Below are 26,965 nucleotides of genomic sequence, written 5' to 3' on the forward strand. Positions count from 1 at the left end.
GTTCTAGGGGCGATGACTGATAATATGCTTGGAATGTGAGATTATTACAATCTTAGTAGTTAGATTATACAATCTGTTGTAAAATTTGACATGCTTTGGTTCAATTAGAGCTTTAAAGATCATAGTCCACGGGCTCGAGATGATTCCAACCAACGCCTTACGCTCTAGATGATTCAACCAACATCTTAATTGTAGGTTTCGGTGGTGACAACAAACTGTTGAAAAGGAAAGTGAGGGAATGGGATAGATTAAGAGTGAAGGGAAGAGTTAGTGTTTAAGGCAGGTTATTGTCCCACTGTGTTTCTACAAAAAGAAAAAAAAAAGAAATGGGTACCCTGATTACTGAACCCAAATATAGGGTTAGTTGCTTGATCTTGTGTAATCCTACAAAATGAAAATGTTGATTGTTAACATACTTACTGATCCATAATTATTCCTCATTGAACCCAGAAACGTCCAAATATGATTACAATACTAGCAATCAAAACTGAATAGCAACTATGTACAAAAATAAAACAAGAATCAGAGTATAGGTCAACTGATGTTACAGTTCCAGAAATCGACTATAAACAAGACAACCGAACTTGCCACGATGCCCATGGCATCAGACAAGTAGCATTCACCATTATCAAGTAAACCGGCTCTCCATGTTGTAAATAAACCCTATACCTCCAAAATCACAACACTGGCCTCACAAGCGCCGCTCTGACGGTACATACAGCCCAGGATAAATAGTACAAAACAGGGCACTAATGTACACCTACTGGATGAGGTCCAGCTTGGGCAGCTGCCACATGTCGCTGTGAGTTGTCATTGAATCAACATACAATTGGGAAAGAAAATTGGGGGAGTGAAACAAACAACGGTGATTACAACCATAGCTCAGGTTTCGCTTGGTCGCCTCATGGTTTCCCCCGGACCAACCTCAAGCCGCTCCGGCTTGTGAGTTTCTTCTCTGAGTACCTTGTGCAGACCCTGAGGGGTGATGCTATGTTCAGTCATGAGGCTGTTTAGAAGAGCTCTTCAGAGTTCAATTTGTTCCACGCCTCCTGTTTTATTTAAGCAAGGAGCAGAATTACTCAAGTTAGTTGGATGTCAACTACAGAAACACAGAATTACCATCCCAGAATTTTCAGTTATTATCTAACAATTTGGTAAAATGAACATACTTATAAATGGAAAACCAAAGAAACAATAACTCCTAACACATATGTTACCCAGCACCCTTTCAACCAATAGATAAGCATATGTAACATTAAACGGAAATAAAATAAACAGTGCACAGAATAGGTTCCAGTAATCAACACAGTGCATTAAAATTATACAATGGGTAGGTGTTGTAATTCTAAGACTAATTTTTCTCGTTAACTTCAATTACTATAGTATGAACTATGAAGCAGCCCAACAGGTCATTACTTGGATTAGCATTGATTTGGCTATAGGCAGAACAGTACACATCAGGTACTTCCCAGGCACCAGATGGTGGTCCAGGCTGACACAACCACAGTTGCAATAAACATTCTGTTGTGCCATGTGCCACAGATCACATCAAACTATAAAGGCTCAGTACTTTAAATGTATCATCCATTATCCATGCACCAACCCAACTTTGTTTCCATGGACCACACATGTAATAATTGGAAATATTAAGCGAATCTGAACTGTATATGTGAAAAACCCCATGTTCAGCAAAACAGCTGATACCAACCTAGCTCATATGTTCTCTTGATGTGAGAAAAAGAGAGAACTAGTTTGTAATGTCTTGAAACCATGGTGCATGGGCCAAGGAAAAAACAGGGACGAAGAATAGTACCATGTTGGTGTGTAAACAGTAAGCTGCAGCAAATGTTTTGAGGGCAATACACACCTTAAGGAGATCAAAAACCTTCTCAGCGATATATTTCTGTTGGAGATTGGCACCCTTTTGCTGCACCTTGTCAGGATGGATACACAATGTTGCTTTTCTATACACTTTTTTAACAGCAGCAGCAGTGATCAAATCAGTGAGGGATACAGGCTGCCATCCACATTCTGGCCAAAGAACCTGTTCAGAAAGAATAAACGAATTACAACACAAAGTCGTCAAACATTTCTTTAACTAATTAAAAATATGTCCACAAATTAAAAATAGGTTATGTCTTTAAAGCAATGACATCGTGTACAGTTCATGTTTCACGTATTGCCCACAATCGAACAGTTAGTCCATATGGTATTCGAGAGGCAAACATTACTTCTGTTGATGTTCTGTAATATTGCTTGAAACCTGAAGCCGGAAATACTACCAGTGGATCTGAGTGCCTATATAAGAGCCTCATAGCCTAACTTAGATTAGAGGCACAATATGGTGATCATGATGCGTCCACAGTAAGAAATGGATGGTATTTGTATAAAATCACAAACGGGATGAAAGCAAATCATATGTTTAAGTAGACAGCTAAAGATCTAAATGCCAGTTTCTATTAAAGAAGAGTAATGCCCACATAATGAACAGAATTGGTAAAAATGAATGAGATGCTTCAATCTAGAAGTTTCAACTCACATATTGTAAAGTTGATAGCAATGCACGCAAATTGCCTTCTTTTCCAGCAGCCCAGCGCTTAATCTCAAAGTCCAGTGTTTCCGCAAGCCTCTGAAAATTATCAGACAAAACAATTTGAACAAACTCAATGAAGTGAGAAACTAGTCACTAGCAGCCAATAAAGTGCATTTAAAAGGACAAATTATATGTTGATAATGTAGATTTTCAGCATTATGAATTTAAGATGAATTTACGAGTTACAACAGAGTACTTACATGTCTTTCAGCCTGCTCTCTTTGTTGCTGCATGTCGCGTTCATTCTTCTCAGCCAAAGCCTTTACCTGTGAGTATAGGAAACTAATAAAAAATAAGCATTGCAATTTCTTTATCCTAAAAAATATGCTTAAAACAAAATGTAACCAGGAACATAGAAGCATCCACAAAAACATCATCAACAACAAAAACAACAGAGCATTTTAGTCTCAATCAAGTTTGGGTAGGTATCCAGGAACATAGATGAATCCATAGATAATTAGATATTAAATTGTAGTACTAGAAAGCTACATGAGATGACTATTTTAATTAGTGTTATAGCACATTACCGCTCGTTCACGAGTTCTTTGATGCCGTTCCAACCTAGCACGTCTTCTTTCTTCGCTCTCCCCATCAACTTCTTGAAATTCGTCTGATGATGTAGGAGCTACAATAACAAATAAATCAAACACACAGTTACTTACATGTGTCTATGGACAATGATTCAGTACCATACTTCTCGAACGATCAGTACCTCCTCCAAATATTGCAGACAAGTCATCAACAATATTTGCTGTTGATGATGCCTTTTTCATTGATGTCGAAGTGGAAGTCCCTCTATTTTGCGTTTGAGAATCAAACATAGAATCCTAATAATTCCACAATTAGAAAAACAACAGTGAGGAAATTGCAACGAATAAAAAACTGGAATGAAAATTTTGGTGGAGTAATCACCACTGTTGGAGCCCTTTGCTTCGGAGCACTATTAGCTCGGGCACCCATACCAAAGAAGGATTCGAGATCATCTGGTTTGCTCGTTTTTTCTCTTGCAGCTGCAGCCGCCGCAGCAGCAGCCTGTCTTTCCCGAGCCTCAGCAGCAGCCCTTTCCACTGCTGCTCGTTCAGCTCTCTTCCTCGCTTCTTGCTGAGCTCTCTCCACAGCAGCTCTTTCTGCTGCAGCCCTATCCCTGGCTTGACTAGCAGCTTTCTCCTTAGCTTCAGCAGCAGCCCTTTCCTTTGCTTCTGCAGTAGCCCTCTCTGCTCGCTCTTTAGCCTCCATTGCTGCCCTCTCGCGTGCTTCCTGTTGGGCTCTTTGCACAGCAGCACGTTCTGAACGTTGGCGTGCCTCCCTCTCTGCTTTTGCACGAGCTTCAGCAGCTGCTCTTTCCCGTGCCTCCTTTGTAGCCCTCTCCACTGCTTGCCTAGCTCTTTCTCTTTCTCTCTGTCGCTCAAGTTCTCTCTCCTCCTCAAGTCTTCTTTGCTCTCTTTCATTTTCCTCTTTTTGCCTCATCTCTCTTTCTTGTTCTAGTCTTTCCTTTCTCTCTTTGTCCTCACGATCCTGGGCATACAACCTTGTTACATTATCTTGTTCCTGTTGTTCTCTATTTCTAAGCTTCGCATCACGCTCTCTCTCCCGTACTTCCTTGGCATGTTTGAACTTTGCCTCAGCTTTATCCATGGCCTCTTTCATAGCAGCTGCAGATGCCGCCGCCGCTGTACTTCTCTCAAATTCTTCATCATTAAAAGCATGCACATTCTGAGACTTACCCATGGCAAAATCTTCTAGTTCATCTACTGTAGAAACACCAGCCTGATTTGACGAACTTCTTTGATGATCAATGTTTTTCCTAGACCGCCGTAGATGTTCATCATCTTTTCTTTTTGATTTTGATCCATGTTTTTGCTTAACTGCAAGAGGTGGCGGTGGCCTTGAAGGTGGCGGGGCACTAGTTGGCTGTGTGAAGAGGGGAATCTCAGAAACCGTAAGCCATATCTCATCTTCGGATTCATCAGATCTAGGTGACTGATCATTTATACCATTCCCACTATATTTCTCTGAGCCAATGTCAACATGGACATCAGAATATCTGGCAGACTGTGACTTAGGAAAGATATTTTCAAAATCCTCTACAGAAGGTTGTTGGGAGTTACTTTTAGAAAAACTCTGTACAGGATTTGAGTCTCGGGCTCTGCTTGACTCATTCCTATCCTTCGAGCGATTGTCCACCTCTGAGGTAAAAAAACGTTCGGATTTTGGAGCCTGGTTGAAAGTGCTTGAATCCTCAAACAGACTGCTCCCAACGCTAGTACTTTCACGACTTTTCCCTTGATATTTTGCAGCTTTACCGAATTCATCCAAGGGATCTGCGAATGGATGGGCTGAGGATGAAGTTGTTTCGAGGACAACAAAGGGGTCACTTAAGCTAGCTGGTTGCTTAGATGTTGACATGGAAACCTTCTTTTGTTTTGCACCAACAGTATCCCTGAAGTTAATAAATAGACATGTTAATATGTGAACAACTGAACATGTTTAGAAGTGCATGAAATTGCACAAAAGGGCAATCATTGTCGTTAAACAGCAACTTATTATTTTCCCAAACGCACTAGATAACCTGTTAGCCCATAAATTCAAATGAGTTGTTCCTAAGCATGTCTGAGACTCAAATGTCAAAATACATCATAATAAAACAAACTTAGTCACTATGGAGCACTCGAACCCACTCCAAATAATTGGTGACTCTTTTCAAGAAATTGTTGATTAAGAAACAAAGAGTTAAATTGTTTAAGAACATATGGGCCACAGATGTCCAGCACAACGCCTCAATTGGATGTGTGACTTAACTAAGATGAAACTAAACAAATTGGAACAGAAACTTCGAAGCAAATTGCAACTAAAATACTTCATTACATGAGCCGTATATGATAAAACTCATTGTTACAGGTAAATATGTCTAGCGGTTTATATGGTCTGATCTTAAATTTTGTACGGGTAGCATGTAAGCAATAGCTTTCCTCAAGAAGGTTGGTATTGCAATCTTTAAGGAATATTGTACAGGGCTCAGAAATTTATTATAATTAAATGCACTTAACTCAAAGCAAACTTGATATTCGATAACAATTCTCATCGTAAGCTAACAATGATACCCATAGTGTCTAAACTTACAGATATCTAGCACTCCAGCAACACTGTGCATATTTATCAAGCCTGGAAGCAATATTTAAATCTAGTAATCTACTCGCAGTTCAACTTCAGTTTTAAATCCATTAAGAAACATAATTTTTTTACATAATCCATCTCAACTGGCACACAAAAAGCACAAACCCATGGAACCAATTCATCAGGGCTCCACCAACAATAACATCAACTACAATCTCAAGTTAATCAAAATTCTGCAAACCTTTTGGCACGCTACCTAAAACATAGGCAGATCTATCATACACTACAAACACATTGAAACATGGATATCACAAACGAATGGTACATTCTCAATCAAATTTGTGGATGACCTCATATGTACTAGAATTAACACAAAATACCTAAATTAAACCTAACATACATTATATACCAGTAGAGGTCCAGGAAACCAACACCAACAGCGCAAAAGGATTTTCTGAGAAAGTGCATGGACAACGATATGAATAATCCTTTTATTATATGCATTGACTTGGGAAAATGGCGGATATATTTGCAAGCATTACATCACTAAGTTATTTAGATAAACATGAAGTCAAGGCCATCATAATCTAGTAGGTTATTAATTTGCAAAATAGGATAAATATTAAATGCATATCGTAACCGAGGGAAACTGATATTTTTTGCGGCGTAAAGCTCTATGTATTAACGTACATCATAAATGCTTTACTAACTGGTATGGATTACCAAATCGAACATAGGACATCAGGAGGCCATAATCTAATTGTCAAAACATCCAACAAATGAGCCAGCATAATTGGTCCAACTCGATCAACAGCCACATGATCCTATAGTTACCGACAAAATCTTCCGGTTCAATTGATCAAACTAACAAAGTTATTCGTATATCCAATCCTACTAGACCGCGCATATGGACAACATAACGTCTATCAGTCCCATGCACATTGAATTGAAATGCATAAAAGAAAGTAGTCACCTTTGGTGCGGGGAGCTTCTCCCGCCAAAGCCTGGCATCAAATAATCGAACCCAGTAGCCGCCGCAGCTGCCTCTGGCTTCCTCTTCTCATCGACCTCTTCCCTCGTCTGTGAGCTCTTACCAAATCCACCGAGCAGGTCATCGAACGCCGGAGGCGCCTCGCGGCTCTGGCTCTGGCTTCCCCCGAACACATCGTCGTAGCGCGCCGAGGAGCTCTTAACCCCAGGGACCCCGACGAAGATGTCGTCGTCGTAGACCGGCTTGTCGAACACCGGCATGGACGAGTGCTTCGGCTTCGGCGGCGGCGGCGCGGTGGAAGCGGCGGGGTCCTTGAACGAGTCGAAGATGTTGTCGAGCGACGGCGACGGCGTGGCCTTGGGCGGCTGCGGCGGGGCGGACCCGAAGAGCTCGTCGTAGGAGGGCGCGGACGGGGCGGCGGCCGCGGAGGCGGACCCCGCGGCGGATCTGGTATTGGTCCAGGCGGATCCGGAGGGCCCCGAGGAGCGCGCGGCCGACATGGGCGCGGCCTTCCCCTGCGGGCGGAGGCCGAAGTCGCGGGCCAGCAGGCCCTGGAAGTCGTCCATGGCGGGCGCGGGCAGGCGCGCGGATCGACGGATCCGCCGCTCGCTCGCTCGCTCACTCGCGCAGCAGCGGCGGCGCCTACGCCGCCTGCCGATCGGCGCGCGCGGACAAGGGCGCGAGCAGGCGGGGGGGATCTGGGCAGGAGCACGGACCCTCGCCGGGGGAGGGGGGGGGGGGGGGGGGGGGGGGGCGCAAGGCGTGAGGCGGCGATCGGAGGAATGGGGTGCGGGGCCCGGCGTCGGTGGGGTCGCCGGAGACGCAGCGTCGCCGGCGATGGCGGAGCGGCGAACAGGAGCGGGCGAGTCAGAGAGAGAGAGAGAGAGAGAGGAGAGCGGAAATCTCTCTTCTCTCTCACACGCGGGTGACTGGCGAGCGGGCCCGAGGGGATATCATCATATCATTGCTGCCTCGTGGGGTCTCCTTCCATCTTGTGGGCCCCAGAGAAAAGCGAGAGGGGAAGTCACGAGGAAGCTTTATCAAAACCGGCGCGCACCACTGACACGGTGGGGACAAAAGGGTGGGCCCGGAATGTCTGTGCCTTGTGACCCGGTGCGGGGCAGGGACTTTCCGCCGGGGCGTCGGTGGGCGAGTGGGCACTGCGCGTCTGCGCCTAGGCTCGCTCGTCTCTGTCGTCGGCGATACGCGCGAACGAGGTGGGGGATCCGGTGCGTGGGACCATGCCTGGGGACGGGGCACGTGGTGACATGCTATTGGTCGACGCGGTGTGCCGTGTTTGTGGGGGGCAGTGGGGGTGTGGTGTGAGGTGGGCGAGGTGGCGGCCCAAGTGGAGTCTGGCCCGGTCCGCCCTTTCCCTCGTGCGCGGACCGCGGGTGTGCCGAACCAGACAACCAGCCAAAGGGTAAATTGATCCTGTTTGTTTGGTTGACGATCCACTGACTAATCAGCCAGGCATGTGGCGCAAATTGTAAGATGTCTAGCTCTTGACCGAATGAAACTATTTGGTTGGTTGCCACGCCTACGGCTAAATGTAGCATATTAAATGGAGATGTGTTTTTTTTTAAGAAATAGAGATGTTGTTTGGATCACGGCCACACAAAAGTGTCACAAGTCTATCAAATATATGTGTGTGTTTTTGGTTCTAGGACAGAAAACTAGCGTTAGGGTCCCTGGTGCACCTTTTCGCTGGCAAGGTTTTGATTGCTGGTGGGGTGGGGGCAGGGGTGGACACAGCGGTGGGACGGGGGCTCAAGCCCCTTTTACGCATATCGCAGCAGTGGAATTTTATGTGAAACATCTATGATTTTTTAGGCAAAGTTCTATGGTGTAGGGGGGCTGAGACTTAAGATCGAACAGCAGTGTTGTTCAACCCCTGAAATATTTTCTGGGTCCGCCGCTGGGTGGGGGTGGGGGAGATAGATTTGGTTCACCCATGCTAGCAAAGCTTGCCTCGCTGAGCGAGGTGACACAAGTAAAGCCGACAAAGGAGCCAAACGTGCCTTATATATATGGCAAATGAATGGTTCACATCTAAACTATATATAGATTATGTTCACCTTTAATGCATGACGTGGCGTGGTAAGCTGCGGCATTCAACCAAACACTCTGATATGCTTACAAATACTGTACTCTTGATTCGAGCCCTGTAAACGTAAACTGTCTCCTACAACTAAAAAGAATAAAGTGTAGATATTTTTTGGTGCGACATTTGTTTTGATTCGTCCGTCTGCCCATGCCTGTGATCCCACGACATCTCCCGCATGCACCGCCCTCTTGCGACAAACACGGAAAGTCTTGACCCTGATTTGCATGCGCTGCAAATACGGAAAGTCTTGACCCTGATTTGCATGCGCTACAAACACGGAAAGTCTTGACCCTAATTGCTTTAAACAAGGAAAGCGATCACCCACGTCTCACGCTTGATCATACCGCCCTCGTGCCACAAATATGAAATTCTTAACCCTGATTTGCATGCGCTACAAACATGGAAGACCATCGTCGCTCGTCGCTGCACGATCGAACGCGTCTTCTTGGTAGGACTCAAGCGCGTCACTGGTCGCTGCACGGAGACGATCGTCGCGCCCCATTCCTCAAGCCCCTGCACGATCGAGCCGCCCCTACTTCTTCCTCTTCGTGTAGTGGAGAAGCAACAGCAATGGATCATCCACCGTCTGCCTACCGATGGATGCACCTATGGCTACATCATCGATCGCCGCAAGGTCGCCGCAAGATCACCTCCCCGTGCGATCTCCCTTCCCTGTGCGATCTCCCCTCCACAACCTACTCCATCGTCTGGTCTGTGCGCCCACGCCGTCATCCTCCCCGTGTGCCACATTGCCGCCTCCACGACGTCGCTCCATGGTCCTTGCCGTTCGCCCGCATCGTGCACCTAGAAACACCGCCGCATCCATGACGTCTGCGCCGTAGTCCTCGTCGTTCGCCCGCGCCATGCACCCGAGCCGTCGTCCTTGGCTACCGCACCGCTGAAAGCTCTAGTTTGGTTTTAGTTAATTGATGAAACCCTAAGTGCTAACCTAGTTTATCAAAGTGATTATGAGATAGGTAGCACTACTCCGTGGTGAAGCAATGGCGAAGATCATGACGATGGTGATGGCATGGTGATGATCAAATGCTTAAACTTGGAAAAGAAGAAAGAGAAAAACAAAAGGCTCAAGGCAAAGGTATAATTAGTATGAGCCATTTTGTTTCGGTGATCAAGACACTTAGCGAGTGTGATCACATTTAGGTTAGATAGTCATACTATTAAGAGGGGTGAAACTCGTATTGAAATGCAGTTATCAAAGTGCCACTAGATGCTCTAACTTATTGCATATGCATTTAGGATCTAGTGAAGTGCTAACACCCTTGAAAATGTTTGTGAAAATATGCTAACACATGTGCACAAGGTGATACACTTGGTGGTTGGCACATCTGAGCAAGAGTTAGAAACTTCACCGGTGCCCTATACAGAAAAGACAGGGGTTCACAGAGTGACCGGACGCTGGTGGTGCAGTGACCGGACGTTGGGTTCCTACGTCTGGTCAGTAGCAGTAGTGAGCACACGTCTCAGTCTTGTGACCGAATGCTGGCGCGAAGAGTGATCGGACGCTGGCAGGGTGTGTCCGGTCAATGCTGACGTACGCTGACATGTGGCGCACAGTGGAGACATTGAGTGACCGGACGCTGGGTGAGTCCGATCGAGCGGTCATGATTTTGTGCGAATGGAACCTTACTGAAAATGACCGGACGCTGAGGTCCAGCGTCCGGTCACTTCGTAGCAGCACGTCCGGTCATCACTTGACCGTTGAGATCGGGTGGCTCCGGTTGAACATAGAGGTACACGTGGCATGTATCACGTGACCGAACACTGGGGTCCAGCGTCCGGTCACCCCGTGTTGTGTCCAGTGAAGGGGTACAACGGCTCTATTTTGTGGAGGTTCTATTTAAGCCCTATAGCCGACTCAAGCTCATTTTCTTGGCCATTTGAATTGACATAGCAACCTTGTAAGCTTAGCCAAAGCCCTACCACTCATCTCCATTATTGTTTCATTATCTTTGTGAGATTAGAAGAGAATCCAAGTGCATTGCTTGAGTGATTGCATCTAGTGGCACTTGGCATTCGTGTTTCACTACGGGATTCACTTGTTACTCTTGGTGGTTGCCGCCACCTAGATGGCTTGGAGCAGCAAGGATCATTGAGTGGAGGTTGGTGATTGTCTCTAATTCCGATCGTGGTGATTGTGAGGGGTCTTGTGCCTTCCCCGGTGGAGAGCCGAAAGGTAACTCTAGTGGATTGCTTGTGTCATTGAGTTACCTCACTTGTGGGTAGGTTCTTGCGGTGTCCAATTATGTGGACGAGGTTCGTGTAACACCACTTAGCCATCGAACACCAAGTGTTGGTCGACACAACGGGGACTAGCGTGCCGGCAAGCACGTGAACCTCGGGAGAAAAATTGGTTGTCTCTTGCCCTTTGATATTCTCCCAGTGATAGCGTGTCTGGTCATCACTTGACCGTTGAGATCGGGTGGCTCTGGTTGAACGCAGACGGACACGTGGCATGTATCGCGTGACCGAACACTGGGATCTAGCGTCCGGTCGATTTGACCGGAGCGTCCGGTCACCCCGTGTTGTGCCCAGTGAAAGGGTACAATGGCTCTATTTCATGGGGGGTTCTATTTAAGCTCTATAGCCGGCTCAAGCTCACTCTCTTGGTCATTTGCATTGACATAGCAACCTTGTGAGCTTAGCCAAAGCCCTCCCACTCATCTCTATCATTGTTTCATCATCTTTGTGAGATTGTTAAAGAATCTAAGTGCATTGCTTGAGTGATTGCATCTAGTGGCACTTGGCATTCGTGTTTTGCTGCGGGATTCACTTGTTACTCTTGGTGGTTGCCGCTACCTAGACGGCTTAGAGCAGCGAGGATCATTGAGCAAAGGTTGGTGATTGTCTTCGACTCTGATCATGGTGATTGTGAGGGGTCTTGTGTCTTCCCCGGTGGAGAGCCAAAAGGTAATTCTAGTGGATTACTTGTGTCATTGAGTTACCTCACTTGTGGGTAGGTTTTTGCGGTGTCCAATTATGTGGACGAGGTTCGTGCAACACCTCTTAGCCGCCAAACCACCAAGTGTTGGTCGACATAATAGGGACTAGCGTGTCGGCAAGCACGTGAACCTCGGGAGAAAAATTGGTTGTCTCTTGCCCTTTGGTATTCTCCCGGTGATTGGTTTAGTATTCATCTTATGATTGGTTCACTCCTCTACACGGCGGTATAAATCACCCTACTCACTCATTTATATTCTTGCAAACTAGTTGTGGCAAGCTCTTTAGTATAAATTAGAATTGAGAGCTTACTTTGTTATTTTAAGTTCATCTAGTGGAGCTCTTTAGAGTAGCAAGATTGAGAGCTCTTAGTGAGTAGTAACATTGCAAGTTGTGTGCCTAGTAATCATTGCAACTAGAATTGTTGGATAGATGGCTTGCAACCATTGTAGAGTTAGAGCAAGTTTGCATTTTACTATTTGTCATACTAATCAAATTGATCTAGTTGATTTATAGATTTTTAAATAGGTTATTCACCCCCCTCTAGCCATATTAGGACCTTTCAAGTGGTATCAGAGATGTGGTCACCGTTTGATTGAAGGCTTAACAACCTCGGTGTCAAATTATAGCTCAAGTTATGTTTAACCATGTGGGGGGTAAACCACCGTTCTTTGATGGCACATACTATGATTATTGGAAGAGAAAGATGAGGATGTATCTTGGTTCAATCAATGATCAAGTATGAGAGTTGACCGAGAATGACTATGCTATCATTGATCCCGATAACCCCACCAACCAAGACAAGACCAACAAGCAATGTAATATAATGGCTCTCAACACCATATACAATGCCATTGATTCTAAAGTGTTTGAGCAAATCAAGGATTGTGAAAGAGCAAATAAGGTATAGAGGAGATTGGAGGAAACATATGAGGGAACACCGGTGGTGAAGAGTGCTAAGTTGTATATTCTCAAGGATAAGTTGACAAGCTTCAAGATGAAGGAAGATGAGAGCATTCTAAAAATATTCCATCAGTTGCAAGTGATTGTAAATGATTTGAAGGCCTTGGGAGAGAAGATCAAGGATGATGATGTCTCTTATCGGTTCTTGATGTGCTTACCTCTAAGATTTGAGATGTTGAGATTGCTTATCATAAGAGGAGGATTGAAGGAGATTACCCCTAACCAAGTACTAGGTGATGTCATGACCCAAGAGACATACCATGTAGAAAGAAAGGGGGATGACAAGGATGACAAGAAGGAAGAAGAAGAAAAGAAGAAGAAGAGTATAGCATTCAAGGCTAGCTCATCGTCATCCAAGAACAAGGGCAAGTTCAAGAAAGAATCAAGTGATGATGATGATCTTAGTGATATTGATGATGAAGCTTTGGCCCTCTTTGTATGTAAGATGGGAAAATTCATGAAGAAGAAGGGCTATGGTGCAAGAAAGAGAAGAGATCACACCAAAAACAAAGAATATATGAGAAGATGCTACACTTGCAAGAGTCCCGATCACGTTGTAGCAAATTGTCCCTACAATAGTGACAATGATGAGGATGAGAAGAAGAAGCACAAGAAGGATAAGAAAGAAAAGAAGGAGAAGAGAATGACCTTCCAAAAGAAGAAGGGTGGAGACTATGTGGTCACTTGGGATAGTGATGGCTCTTTGGATAGTGATGACTCTAGTGATGATGGCAAGAAATCTATCAAGAAAGCACTAGCAAGCATCGCCATCAACAACAAGCCCTCCATCTTCGACATTCCTTCGACATGTCTCATGGTAAAACCTACCAAGGTAAAATATGATATGAGTGATGATAATGAATGTGAAAGTGATGCTTATAGGAGTGATGATGATGATGAGGAGTACTCCAAGGAGGAGCTCATGGACATGTACTAGCAAGTGCATACTTACTTTGAGATGAAGAGAAAGGAGTGTAAGGAATTGAACAAGAAAGTCAAATTTCTTAAACAATCCCTTGATGAGCTCAATGCCACTCATGAGAGGCTAATGGAAGCCCATGAGAAGCTTGACAAAGCTCACTCTAAGCTTGAGAAAGCTCACTCCTCTCTCATCGAGCAAGTCAAAGAGGAAGCCAAGAAGAAGCAAGTGATTGTATCATGTGATGTGGGGCTAACATGTGATCTTATTGATAAATCCTTTTATAAGCCCATTATAGTTGCTCCCACTAACACTTCATGTAGCACTACTACTTCTACTTCACCTTTGAGTGATGGTCTCACTTATGATGCCTCACTAATGGTGGAAAATGAGACTCTCAAGAAGAAGGTGAATGAGCTCACTCGTGTCTTAGGCATTGCCTATGGTGGAGTTGCCCGCTTGCTAAAGTGCTTGGGTAGCCAAAGGTTTTCTCTCAACAAAAAGAGATTAGGCTATACCCCCAAGAAAGGCAAGGCGGTCTTTGTCACTCCCAAAGCTAGCTTTGTGAAGGGCAATGGTCGATTTTGCAATAGATGCAAGCAAGTTGGGCATATAGAGCAAAATTTCAAGATTAGCAAGAACAAGCTACCTATTGTATCCTCAATTAAATTTGATTATTGTTACATGCTTGTTAAGGATGCCAATGGTGTGAAAGCTAAGTTGATTGGTACATCAATTGTGGGTCCAAAGAAGAAGGCCATTTGGGTACCAAAGACCTTGGTAACTAACCTTCAAGGACCTAAGCAAGTTTGGGTACCTAAAAAGAATTGATATTCTTTTGTAGGTCAATTATAAAGACAGAGGAAGACATTGGGTGCTTAATAGTGGATGCACACAATACATGACCGATGATCAAAGAATGTTCAATTCAATCAATGAAAACAAGAGCAATGAGATTGATAGTATCATATTTGGTGACAATGGCAAAGGTAAGGCCAAAGGGCTTGGTAAGATTGCAATATCCAATGACTTAAGCATTTCCAATGTGCTACTAGCAGAGAGCTTAAACTTTAACCTTTTATCGGTAGCTCAATTGTGTGATCTTAGTTTCAAGTGCATATTTGGTGTGGATGATGTAGAGATCATAAGTGTAGATGGCTCTAACTTGATATTCAAAGGATTTAGATATAAGAATCTATACTTGGTTGATTTCAATCCTAGAGAAGCTCAATTAATAACATGTTTGATCACTAAGTCTAGCATGGGTTGGTTATGACATAGAAGACTTGGTTATGTTGGAATAAAACAATTGAACAAGTTGATTAAGAATGACTTAGTTAGAGGCTTGAAAGATGTCACATTTGAGAAGGATAAGCTATGTCGTGCATGTCAAGCCAGAAAGCAAGTTGGTAACACACATCCTAAAAAGAGCATGATTAGTACATCTAAGACATTTGAGTTGATGTATATGGACTTGTTTGGACCAACCACATACACTAGCATTGGTGGAAATAAATATGGATTTATGATTGTGGATGATTTCACTAAATACACATGGGTATTCTTTCTTATTGACAAGAGTAATGTGTTTGCAATATTCAAATCTTTTATCAAGGGCATTCACAATGAGTTTGAAACTACTATCAAGAAAGTGAGAAGTGACAATCGAAGTGAGTTCAAGAACACAAGAATTGATGAGTTGTATGATGAATTTAGAATTAGACATCAATTCTTGGTCAAGTACACTCCTCAATCAAATGGCTTAGTTGAAAGAAAGAATAGAACTTTGATTGACATGGCAAGATCAATGTTGAGTGAGTACAATATGAGTCATTCATTTTGGGCCAAAGCAATCAACACGGCTTGCTATTATAGCAACCGACTCTATTGTCACCCCATGATGGAGAAGACACTTTATGAGCTATTGAATGGAAGAAAGCCCAACATAGCATACTTTTGAGTTTTTTGTTGTAAATGCTACATATTGAAGAAATGCACTAGATTGAGCAAGTTTGAAAAGAAATGTGATGAAGGCTTCTTGCTTGGTTACTCCACTACTAGCAAGGCATATAGAGTTTGGAATTTGGCTAGTGGTACTCTTGAGGAGGTTCATGATGTGGAGTTTGATGAAACAAATGGTTCCCAAGAGGAAGATGAGAATCTAGATGATGTAAGAGGCACCTAATTGGTCAATGCAATAAAGAATATGGATACTGGTGATATAAGGCCTACAAAGGTGATTGATGTTGAAGATGACAAGAATCAAGTGCTCTCTAACTCAAATGTGCAAGCTAGTGGTTTTCATGATCAAGTTCAAGCAAGAACTAGTGATGACAAAGTGTAAGATCAACAAGTGCCTAATTCATCATCTCAACCAAGTGATCAATCAAATGCAAGCAATCAAGTGCAAGTGCTTTAACCAACCAATGTTGTAAGAGATCATCCATTGAATACTATAATTGGTGATATTTCAAGAGGTGTGCAAACTAGATCAAGATTGGCTTCATTTTGTGAGCATTTCTCATTTGTGTCATCCGAACCTAAGAAGATAGTTGAAGCTTTGAAGGATATTGATTGGATCAATGCTATGCATGAAGAGCTAAACAACTTCACAAGAAACTAAGTATGGGAGTTAGTTGAGAGGCCTAAGGATTATAATGTGATTGGAACCAAGTGGGTCTTTCAGAACAAGCAAGATCAAGATGGGATAGTAATAAGGAACAAAGCAAGATTAGTGGCTCAAGGTTACACTTAAGTTGAAGGTCTTAACTTTGTAGAAACATATACCCCAGTTACAAGATTGGAAGCAATTAGGATCTTGTTAGCCTATGCTTGTGCCCACAACATCAAGTTATACCAAATGGATGTGAAAAGTGTATTTTTCAATGGGTACATCAATGAGCTTGTGTATGTTGAGCAACCTCCTGGTTTTAAAGATAAAAAGAAACCCAACTATGTTTACAAGTTGAGAAAGGCCTTGTATGGATTAAAACAAGTACCAAGAGTATGATATGAGAGATTGAGGGATTTCCTACTCTCTAAGGGATTCAAGATGGGAAAGGTTGACACCACTCTCTTCACCAAGAAGCTTGAAAATAACTTGTTTGTAATGCAAATCTATGTTGATGATATCATATTTGGATCAACAAATCAAGATTTTTGTGAGGAGTTTGGCAAGATGATGGCAAGTGAGTTTGAGATGTTTATGATTGGAAAACTTAGTTACTTCCTTGGTCTTCAAATCAAGCAAATGAAGAATGACACATTTGTGAGCCAAGGCAAGTATATCAAGGACATGCTCAAGAAGTTTGAAATGGATAATGCTAAAGCTATTAGTACACCAATGGGGATAAGTGGAAGCTTGGATAGTGATGCTAGTGGAAACATGGTTGATCAAAAGATATATTGGTCTATGATTGGAAGCTTACTCTATGTGACCGCATCAAGGCCGGATGTGATGTTTAGTGTATGCATGTGTGCTAGATTCTAAGCCTCACCAAGAGAAAGTCATTTGAAGGCAACAAAGAGAATATTGAGGTACTTGAAGCATACACAAAATGTTGAATTATGGTATCCTAAAGGAGCAAGATTTGAGTTAATTGGATATTCGGACTCCGATTATGCGGGATGCAAAGTTGAGAGAAAAGAGCACATCGGGCACATGTCAACTATTAAGAAGATCACTTGTGTCTTGGTCATCAAAGAAGCAAAATAGTATAGCACTTTCAACCGCCGAAGCGGAGTACATTTTGGCCGGTAGTTGTTGTGCTCAATTACTTTGGATGAAGACTACTTTGAGTGACTTTGGAATTAAATTCAAGCAAGTGCCATTGCTATGTGACAATGAAAGTGCCGTAAAGCTCACCAACAACCCAGTTCAATATTCAAGAACAAAGCATAATGATGTTTGCCATCATTTCATAAGAGATCACCAATAAAAAGGGAACATTTGCATTGAGAGTGTGGGCACCGAAGATAAACTTGCCGATATCTTCACCAAGCCACTTGATGAGAAAAGGTTTTGCAAGCTAAGTAATGAATTGAACATACTTGACTTCTCCAATATGTGTTGATGCGCCCCTTATTATATGACATGCCTCTCTTTCAAATAATTCAAGGTAAAAATTGATTGATATGGCATACATCCTTGCTAAGGACATGATTAGTGCATCTAGACATCTTTCGTATTTCAAATAGGCTCAATCATGATTCATGAAAATCAAATGAATTTGATGCTTGTATGGTACCACTATTGCTTGTATGATTGAAATGATCTAGTGGTAGCATATGACATGTTTGTGGGCTTATAAACCTAGTGTTTGATCTAGAAAATAAGCTATAAGTATTTAACTCAACATGGTACAAGATAACCCTTATTGGAGGTGTGAAGAAGCTTGTCCTTGGATCAAACCAAGTTAAATATCTTTTGCAAGTAATCTAGATTGAACCAAATTAGGAAAATGATCCTCATTTCACATGGTTTCACCTCAACCTATCTATATTTTGAGCTTACCTTTTATGCTAATTGTTAACAAAGGGAAAGAGAAATTCACAAAGATAGTAAGATAGGAGGAGAAAATAAATGAAATGAATGCACACAAGTAGGGGAGCAAGCTCATAAACTTGTATGTTGCATTTGAACGTGCATTTCATATATTGACTTGCATGGCACAAGCTTTAAATTTCAATATCCATGTTTGTGTGGTGTATGCTAGTTATATGCTTGAATAGTGAAATGAAAAACTAGCATGAATAGACTAAAGTAACTAGACTAATGCTCATCTTATGGAAACTAGACCCTTGCTTGTAATGTTGATCTCATGGTGTATTCTAGTTTTTGTGTATGTCTAGTAACTAATGGTGCTAAGGATGGTATATTAGTGCACTTCGATTCGTATCACGCTTCAAAGGTCCATCTCTTATACCTTAGCATCATTTGGTAGAAATTGTCTCCCATATTTTCTATCTAAGCATACATGCAAGTTACAATCCAAACTCTTAGCACATATGTAAAGGGAACAATTGCTACCATTTGGAGTTCATGAAACTTGTCCATATTCTTTTACACATGGTAAATATGCTTGGGCAAGCAACATGGATTCAATTAAATTTCAACTCATATCTTTGTGAAAGGGTTGTCATCAATTACTAAAAATAGAGAGATTGAAAGCTCTAGTTTGGTTTTGGTTAATTGATGAAACCCTAAGTGCTAACCTAGTTTATCAAAGTGATTATGGGATAGGTAGCACTACTCCAAGTGGTGAAGCAATGGTGAAGATCATGACGATGGTGATGACATAGTGATAATCAAATGCTTGAACTTAGAAAAGAAGAAAGAGAAAAACAAAAGGCTCAAGGCAAAGGTATAATTAGTAGGAGCCATTTTATTTCGGTGATCAAGACACTTAGCGAGTGTGATCACATTTAGGTTAGATAGCCATACTATTAAGAGGGGTGAAACTCGTATCAAAATGCGGTTATCAAAGTGCCAGTAGATGCTCTAACTCATTGCATATGCATTTAGGATCTAGTGGAGTGCTAACACCCTTGAAAATATTTGTGAAAATATGCTAACACATATGCACAAGGTGATACACTTGGTGGTTGGCACATCTAAGCAAGGGTTAGAAATTTCACCGGCGGAGTGTCCGCCCATAGAGTGCGGATAGTCCAATGGTGCCACCGATGCCCTATACAGAAAAGATAGGGGTTCACAGAGTGATCGGATGCTAGTGGTGCAGTGACTGAATGCTAGGTTCCTGCGTCTGGTCAGTAGCAGCAGTGAGCACGCGTCTCGATCTTGTGACCGGACGTTGGCGCGAAGAGTGACCGAACGCTGGCAGGGTGCGCCCGGTCAATGCTGACGTACGCTGACGTATGGTGCACAGTGGAGACATTGAGTGACCGGACGCTGGGTGAGTCCGGTCGTGATTTTGCGTGAATGAAACCTTACTGGAAACAACCGGATGCTGAGGTCCAGTGTCTGGTCACTTCGTAGCAGCGCGTCCGGTCATCACTTGACCGTTGAGATCGGGCGACTCTGGTTGAATGCAGAGGGACACGTGGCATGTATCACATGATCGGACGCTGGGGTCCAGCATCCAGTCACCTCGTGTTGTGCCCAGTGAAAGGGTACAACGACTCTATTTCGTGAAGGTTTCTATTTAAGCCACATAGCCGGTTCAACCTTACTCTCTTGGCCATTTGCATTGACATAGCAACCTTGTGAGCTTAGCCAAAGCCCTCCCACTCATCTCTATTATTGTTTCATCATCTTTGTGAGATTGGGAGAGAATCCAAGTGCATTGCTTGAGTGATTGCATCTAGTGGCACTTGACATTCGTGTTTTGCTGCGGGATTCGCTTATTACTCTTGGTGGTTGCCGCCACCTAGATGGCTTGGAGCAGCGAGGATCGTTGAGCGGAGGTTGGTGATTATCTCCGGCTCCGATCGTGGTGATTGTGAGGGGTCTTGTGCCTTCCTCGGTGGAGAGTCGAAAGGTAACTCTAGTGGATTGCTTGTGTCATTGAGTTACCTCACTTGTGGGTAGGTTCTTGTGGTGTCCAATTATATAGACGAGGTTCGTGCAACACCTCTTAGCCGCTGAACCACCAAGTGTTGATCGACATAACGGGGACTAGCGTGCCGACAAGCACATGAACCTCGGGAGAAAAATTGGTTGTCTCTTTCCCTTTGGTATTCTCCCGGTGACAGCGCGTCCGTTCATCACTTGACCGTTGAGATCGAGCGGCTCCGGTTGAACGTAGAGGGACACGTGGCATGTATCGCGTGCCAACGTCCGGTCGATTTGACCGGAGCGTCTGGTCACCCCGTGTTGTGCCTAGTGAAGGAGTACAACGGCTCTATTTCGTAGGAGTTTCTATTTAAGCCCTATAGCCAGCTCAAGCTCACTCTCTTGGCCATTTGCATTGACATAGCAACCTTGTGAGCTTAGCCAAAGCCCTCTCACTCATCTCTATTATTGTTTCATCATCTTTGTGAGATTGGGAGAGAATCCAAGTATAATGCTTGAGTGATTGCATCTAGTGGCACTTGCATTCGTATTTCGCTGCGGGATTCACTTATTACTTTTGGTGGTTGCCACCACCTAGACGACTTGGAGCAGCGAAAATCGTTGAGCGAAGGTTGGTGATTGTCTCCGGCTTCGATCGTGGTGATTGTGAGGGGTCTTGTGCCTTCTCTGGTGGAGAGCCGAAAGTTAACTCTAGTGGATTGCTTGTGTCATTGAGTTACCTCACTTGTGGATAGGTTCTTGCGGTGTCCAATTGTGTAGACGAGGTTCGTGCAACACCTCTTAGCCGCTGAACCACCAAGTGTTGGTCGACACAACGGGGACTAGCGTGCCAACAAGCACGTGAACCTCGGGAGAAAAATTGATTGTCCCTTGCTCTTTGGTATTCTCCCGATGATTGATTTAGTATTCATCTTGTGATTGGTTCACTCCTCTACACGGCGGTATAATCACCGTACTCACTCATTTATATTCTTACAAACTAGTTGTGGTAAGCTCTTTAGTGTAAATTAGAATTGAGAGCTTGCTTTGTTATTTTAAGTTCATCTAGTGAAGCTCTTTAGAGTAGCAAGATTGAGAGCTCTTAGTGAGTAGTAACATTGCAAGTTGTGTGCCTAGTGATCATTGAAACTAGAATTGTTGGATAGGTGGCTTGCAACCCTTGTAGAGCTAGAGCAAGTTTGCATTTCGCTATTTGTCATACTAATCAAATTGCTCTAGTTGATTTGTAGATTTTTAAATAGGCTATTCACCCCCCTCTAGCCATATTAGGACCTTTCAGCCGCTACCTTGACGCCACCTGAGTCGTGCACCCGAGCCATCGTCTTCGCATATGTAGACCCATTGACGTCGCCCGTCTTCCATCGCTCGCCGTTCATGATGTTACACAACCATAGTTCATGATGCTGCAGACGTTCTTGTTATATAGTTAATCATCTATTTTTTCAATATTGTGTGCCCGCACATTTGGATGCCATTGTTTTTTAGCATAGTTAGCCCTTTGTCTGTACTAATCTCGTTTTAAGTAGCTCGAACCTTATTTATTTACTGATAGTCTTAATTTATGAGTTTGGTGTACTAATGTTAGATACTTTACTGGTAAAATATATTAGATACTTTTCTCTTGTCAACTTTTTTTATGGCCACTAAACTTTTGGCTTGCTAATTTTGTTTATTACACTGGATGTTATTAAGATGTTTGGCATCAGGCCTTTGCACCTCAAGACCTCGCTCGCTGAATTGGTGTTCCCGTAACAGCAACACCAAGCCAGGTCACAAAGTTATCTGTGCGCTGCAAAATGTGTGTGGATTGATCTTTGTTTATTTTTTAGCAATCTAATGTAGGCAGGCAAGAAAAAGAATGATGATTTCTCACTGAAGTTAAACCTTAAAAAAGAGGGATTTTTCACTGAACTTGTCCTGAATTGTTGCAATTTATTGCCATGACTTACATTTGTAAACTTTAGAGGATGAGTCAATGGTTGGCATAGATACACTGATGCTTGATGCAGAGCACAATCAGCTACCATGTTACTGAGTTTAATATAATGATATTGTAACTAAGGTAACCTTTTATGTCTTGGCATGGCCATGTTGAGTCTAGGTTATAAATATGAAGCTCAGATAATTTTATTGGCAAAAATAGAAAGATGATAAGTAGTTCAGTTTTTAGATTATACATATAAAGCTCAGATAATTTTACTGGCAAAAATAGAAATATGACAACCAGTTTAGTTTTTTGAGAATGTGATAATTCATAGACATTGTTTTCTTAAAAAAAAAATTATGGTCCTCTCTCTTTAATTAGATTAGTGATGATATAAAAAAAAAGTTAAAAACCAACAATATCTCTCCATCACATGTTTTCTTAGAAAAACACAGCGAATAGTTAATAAAATGTGACGGGGCATTGCTTATTTGTGCAATCCATGTGTTTATAGTATAAACACGCTACCTATATACGTAAATGTAAGGTGAAGCGGCTTTCTGGCCGTACTTTAAGCAAGGCCGCCTTTTTTTTTTTTTTTTTTTTTTTTTTTTTTTTTTTTTTTTTTAGCATAAGGGCGCCTTGTGCTGTGCTGGTCGTTAGCTTCTCTCCGAAAGTCCTAATCCACAACTCGCGTGCTCTGCTCGCCTCGCACGGACTCGTGGAAAGGGATGGAGTCCACGGCCGCGCTCGCGAGGACGTCGCCGCCCCTCGCCGGGTCGACTCGCCGGCCCTCCTGCGCGCTGTGGCCGACGGCGTCCCTCTCCTTCGCCGCCGCTTCCACGACGCCCCGAGGCCGGCTCGGGCTGGGGCTGAGCACGGCGTCGCCGGGGAGCGGGAGGGCGGCCAGGGCTCGCGCTGTCCCGCGGCGCAAAATCGTCGCCTCCTCGGTTGGTCCCCCTGCATACTTGGTCTGATTGGGTACTTGCATTAACTCGAGGGTCGCTGAAATGGTGAATAGAAGAGTTGATTTTGATTTTGCTGCTTTTCTTTTTGCTCATGTGTTCGAGGATTAGGGCCGTCTCGGAGAGCAATTTTTTATTTGTTTATGGTTTTGGTAGCTTTGCTTGATCTTTTGGTATTGGATGAGCTTGAATATGGAGAATTTGTTTCGAACAGGCTAACTAGAAACTACTACTTCATATTCTCTTACCTTTCGGGTTATAATCTAGTGCCTCGTGGGTAGGTTATGCAGAGCAGCTGAACTAAAGGAAAATGCACTGCGCAATGTGACATTTTTTTCGCCTAGGATTTTAGCCTCGATTCTTGAATTCTTTACGATTATTCTGCCAGGAATTAGGAATAAGGTGAAACTGAGCTTTTGGGCTTCCTGTCGCAGTCAATGCTGAAAGTGCACCATTCAAACATGTTCCATTTTGTAAATTATCAAGAGGACCGACGTTTTCGTCCCCAATATCAACTTTTTGAGTGGATTCATCTTCTACTTCGGCCTCATCATGTGTTGGACCTTGTGTGGCCCCAGTGTAATATTCTCCTTGTTCCCGGTCAAAGTTTCACCTTGCTTTCTTCTGATCTGACGAATGCAAGGATACCTGTGGACTGACACAGGGTTACTGAAATTATCCAACCATGTGATGGAAAGTGGATACTTGCAGTAAATTTACTCCCTCCATCCAAAAAAGAAAAATTCAATTCTCACTTCTGGAGGAGTCAACCAATTTTCAGTTTGACCAAATATTTATAAAAAAAATACTAACATTTATGATACCAAATAAGTATCATTAGATTTATCATGGAATATATTTTTATATTAATTTTATTTGGCGATATAAATGTTGATGTTATTTTCTATAAAAGTGGTCAATCTTAAAAAAGTTTGACTTGCTCTAAACCTAGAATTGCATTCTTTTTGGGATGGAGGGAGTACAATGGAAGCAAGTTTTTCTCTGCCAACCTATTTTTCAACTGAAACATGATATGTGCTAATTAAATTAAATTAAATTAAATGCTTTTGCACATCTTAGTGATACATTGTGGAATTCCAAATGCTTCCAAATTAGTTAATTTCGTTGTGTTTGCAGATCTTCAAAACATAGCGAAGGCAACTGAGTTATTTTTCTAAAGATGACAACCTAATCTAGTCCTTCCACCAATTCCTGTTGATGCTGAAAGTCCAGATTCAGGTCATCAGTGATTCATTTAGGGAACAATTTCAGATTTGTCGTTGAACTCTATAAAGGCACACATGGAAATATGATTTCAGATTGGATAAATAGTTGTTTATCAGCGGCTTTATCATTTACAGAATGTCTTATTTCTGTTGCCATCTGTATGGCATACTTTACCTGAGGATTGTAGGACACTTATCCTTTCGTTCTATGAAACTCAATCAACCTTTTGTTTTCTACAAAGAAGTTTAGAATTCGTAAAATGTTTGAAACTTTTTGATGATGCTGATATCCTGTGACCTCAATTATGAGAAGTTGAGCAGTCCACTTTCATCTGGTTCTTTACTTATCCATAATGAGACCTTGCTTAACAAGAACTTGCAATCTGTAGGAGGTTGAGCAAAGCTACATTATGATCAAACCAGATGGTGTTCAGCGTGGTCTGGTATGCATTCCCCAGTTCCCCACACCCACACTTTCCCAGTATGGTGCTCTTCCTTAGCTTCTTTCGTGTTTCAGTTCAGATAAAACATACTGTATCTGATGCATATAGGTTGGAGAGATTATTTCTCGCTTTGAGAAGAAAGGGTTTTTGTTGAAAGGATTAAAACTTTTCCAGTGCCCCAAGGACTTGGCTCAGGTTTGCTTCCAAGACACATCAATGTTGCACAACTATTGTGGTTCTTGCAAAGTTGCTCATCATTATCATCTTTGGCTGTCAAATATATCTCACAGTGCCACAATTTTAGCTTAGGACCCTTATGCGTATCCTTTCTACATAGAAATACTGTCCAACTTTTATTCTATTATTCGTCAGTTATTCCCTTAAAGAAGTTCCTGATATTCAGTTAGTTTCATAATTTTATTGTGTATCTTTGATTTTTGGTATCTTGAGTACTGATCTGATTCTCTAATAGCGCTCGATTGCCATTTTTTCTTATATTAAGTGCCAGAATGAGTTTCTTCCTAAACCATATCATTCTTTTTCTTCGATTGTCTGCTCTTTCTTGTGTTCTTTTTGTACTAATCGTTGATTAAGGCATTGCCCACATCTCTCTTCTTCATTAACTTCACACTTTCATCTTTTTCTTAACATTCACTAAAACACCAATGGAATCTAGTCAACCTTTCTTTGATTCTTTATGTGCTTCGTTGGTGCACACAATGTGATGTTTGTTTTCACATCAAAATGGAAATATTGAGGAGTTCATTATGTTCAGCTCACTTATAATGCTTTTCATATACTCTGTGTTGTTCACCCTTCCTTGTCTCTCAGGAGCATTACAAGGATTTGAAGGATAGACCTTTCTTTCCTAAGCTGATAGATTACATAACTTCTGGCCCTGTTGTCTGCATGGTATATATTTTTCTTATGAGCTAGACATATTTGCAACTCCACACTTCCACCAATGCAGAGTTCACAGCTGCAATCTTGTTCTTCTATCCTGCAAGGCCTGGGAGGGTGATGGTGTTGTTGCATCGGCTCGCAAATTAATAGGAGCTACTAACCCCCTTCAAGCTGAACCAGGGACTATAAGGGGTGATCTTGCAGTTCAAACTGGAAGGTTGGCAGCCACTCTTCCATGTGTTTATGTTCTAATATTTAATCATGTGACTCACCTGTTAAATTTTAGTTGGAAGGTGCTTCCAGTTTACCATTTTTACCTGCATATCAAATAAACTATGATGGAATTGAATGTTTCAGGAATGTTGTCCATGGAAGTGATAGTCCTGATAATGGCAAGCGTGAAATTGGTAAGTTCTGCAATATTTCAGTATGATTCTATATTGCTTTTAGGTGATTTCTTGAGTCAATGATCATTTTAAACAATTGGCAATGTACTGGAGTGGCAAGGTATAGTAATGTTTTGTTCAAACTTTGAGAACTGCACTGAGGATTGGATTAGTTGACATGAAAATCAGGAGCAGGATTAAGAATATGAAACTGATGGTGTTATGTACTTAGTGATATGGCTTGCATATTAACTTGGACCTAAATTTGTTTTGGCCTGCCAGCTATTATTCTTAACAAAATGAGATGATGAGCTCAAACTACTTTAATACTTGCAGCTCTGTGGTTCAAAGAAGGCGAGCTCTGCCAATGGGAATCAGTTCAAACACCGTGGCTTACAGAGTAACCCTTGCTAATCACTTCGAGAGTTGTATTCAATGTTTTTTTTTTCTGTTCATGCATCTTGATTCAAGGAGCCATGCATGAGTGTTGAGTTTAGTTCGGCTAAGTAAATTAGCTCATAGGGGCTCGAATTATCAGTACCCTTTACCTGGAGGTTCTTTTTGCAATATTGAGGATTTGTGCAACTGAAAGCTTTGATCAGTTGTTCATGTTGAGAAGCTAATTTCTTCTCACATTTACATGTAAGGTCTTGAATGAAATACAGGCACGCAAGTTACAATCTGTAGTGCATTTTGTTGTATTTGAGTTACAATGGAATCAACAAGTGTTTCCACGACTCTACCGCCTGGCCAATTCTGTTCCATTGAATCCCCTCACATTTCCAATGTCATATATCTTTACGGCTAAGGAGTAGTAAATCTTTCTCCTGTTACACAAATTAAATGTTTTATTTCATCTAGGAAAAGCCACCTCTTTCTCCACAAACAATGTCATACATGTAACATATATTATCATGAAGCAAAACTGAAATACCCTT

At 42.4% G+C, this 26,965-nt stretch overlaps 2 protein-coding genes across 2 annotated transcripts; one reads left to right on the top strand and one right to left on the bottom strand.

Annotated features, from left to right (window-relative positions):
- Positions 1–420: 420 nt before the first annotated feature.
- On the bottom strand, positions 421–7,618 carry LOC136506658 (auxilin-related protein 1-like). The gene is made up of 8 exons (XM_066501549.1): positions 6,681–7,618; positions 3,506–5,033; positions 3,306–3,420; positions 3,121–3,218; positions 2,794–2,859; positions 2,540–2,629; positions 1,868–2,044; positions 421–1,049 (listed from the first exon to the last, which is right to left on the bottom strand). Exons 1-8 carry the CDS (start codon positions 7,262–7,264, stop codon positions 1,011–1,013), a joined length of 2,697 nt encoding a protein of 898 aa, XP_066357646.1. The 5' UTR covers positions 7,265–7,618; the 3' UTR covers positions 421–1,010.
- A 15,136-nt stretch (positions 7,619–22,754) lies between these two features.
- LOC136508023 (uncharacterized) lies at positions 22,755–26,728 on the top strand. The gene is made up of 7 exons (XM_066502626.1): positions 22,755–23,054; positions 24,685–24,738; positions 24,847–24,933; positions 25,570–25,650; positions 25,746–25,858; positions 25,999–26,048; positions 26,364–26,728. Exons 1-7 carry the CDS (start codon positions 22,836–22,838, stop codon positions 26,429–26,431), a joined length of 672 nt encoding a protein of 223 aa, XP_066358723.1. The 5' UTR covers positions 22,755–22,835; the 3' UTR covers positions 26,432–26,728.
- Positions 26,729–26,965: the final 237 nt, after the last annotated feature.

The sequence above is a fragment of the Miscanthus floridulus genome, chromosome 15 (genome assembly GCF_019320115.1).
Source record: "Miscanthus floridulus cultivar M001 chromosome 15, ASM1932011v1, whole genome shotgun sequence".
In the NCBI taxonomy this organism is placed as follows: domain Eukaryota; kingdom Viridiplantae; phylum Streptophyta; class Magnoliopsida; order Poales; family Poaceae; genus Miscanthus; species Miscanthus floridulus.

Coding starts and splice junctions, on each gene's coding strand:
- LOC136506658 (XM_066501549.1), bottom strand. CDS start 7,264: ATGGACGACTTCCAGGGCCTGCTGGCCCGCGACTTCGGCCTCCGCCCG. Junction 5,034..6,680: donor AGAAGCTCCCCGCACCAAAG/GTGACTACTTTC, acceptor TATTAACTTCAG/GGATACTGTTGGTGCAAAAC. Junction 1,050..1,867: donor AGGTTTTTGATCTCCTTAAG/GTGTGTATTGCC, acceptor TAAATAAAACAG/GAGGCGTGGAACAAATTGAA.
- LOC136508023 (XM_066502626.1), top strand. CDS start 22,836: ATGGAGTCCACGGCCGCGCTCGCGAGGACGTCGCCGCCCCTCGCCGGG. Junction 24,739..24,846: donor ATGGTGTTCAGCGTGGTCTG/GTATGCATTCCC, acceptor TGATGCATATAG/GTTGGAGAGATTATTTCTCG. Junction 25,859..25,998: donor CTTGCAGTTCAAACTGGAAG/GTTGGCAGCCAC, acceptor TGAATGTTTCAG/GAATGTTGTCCATGGAAGTG.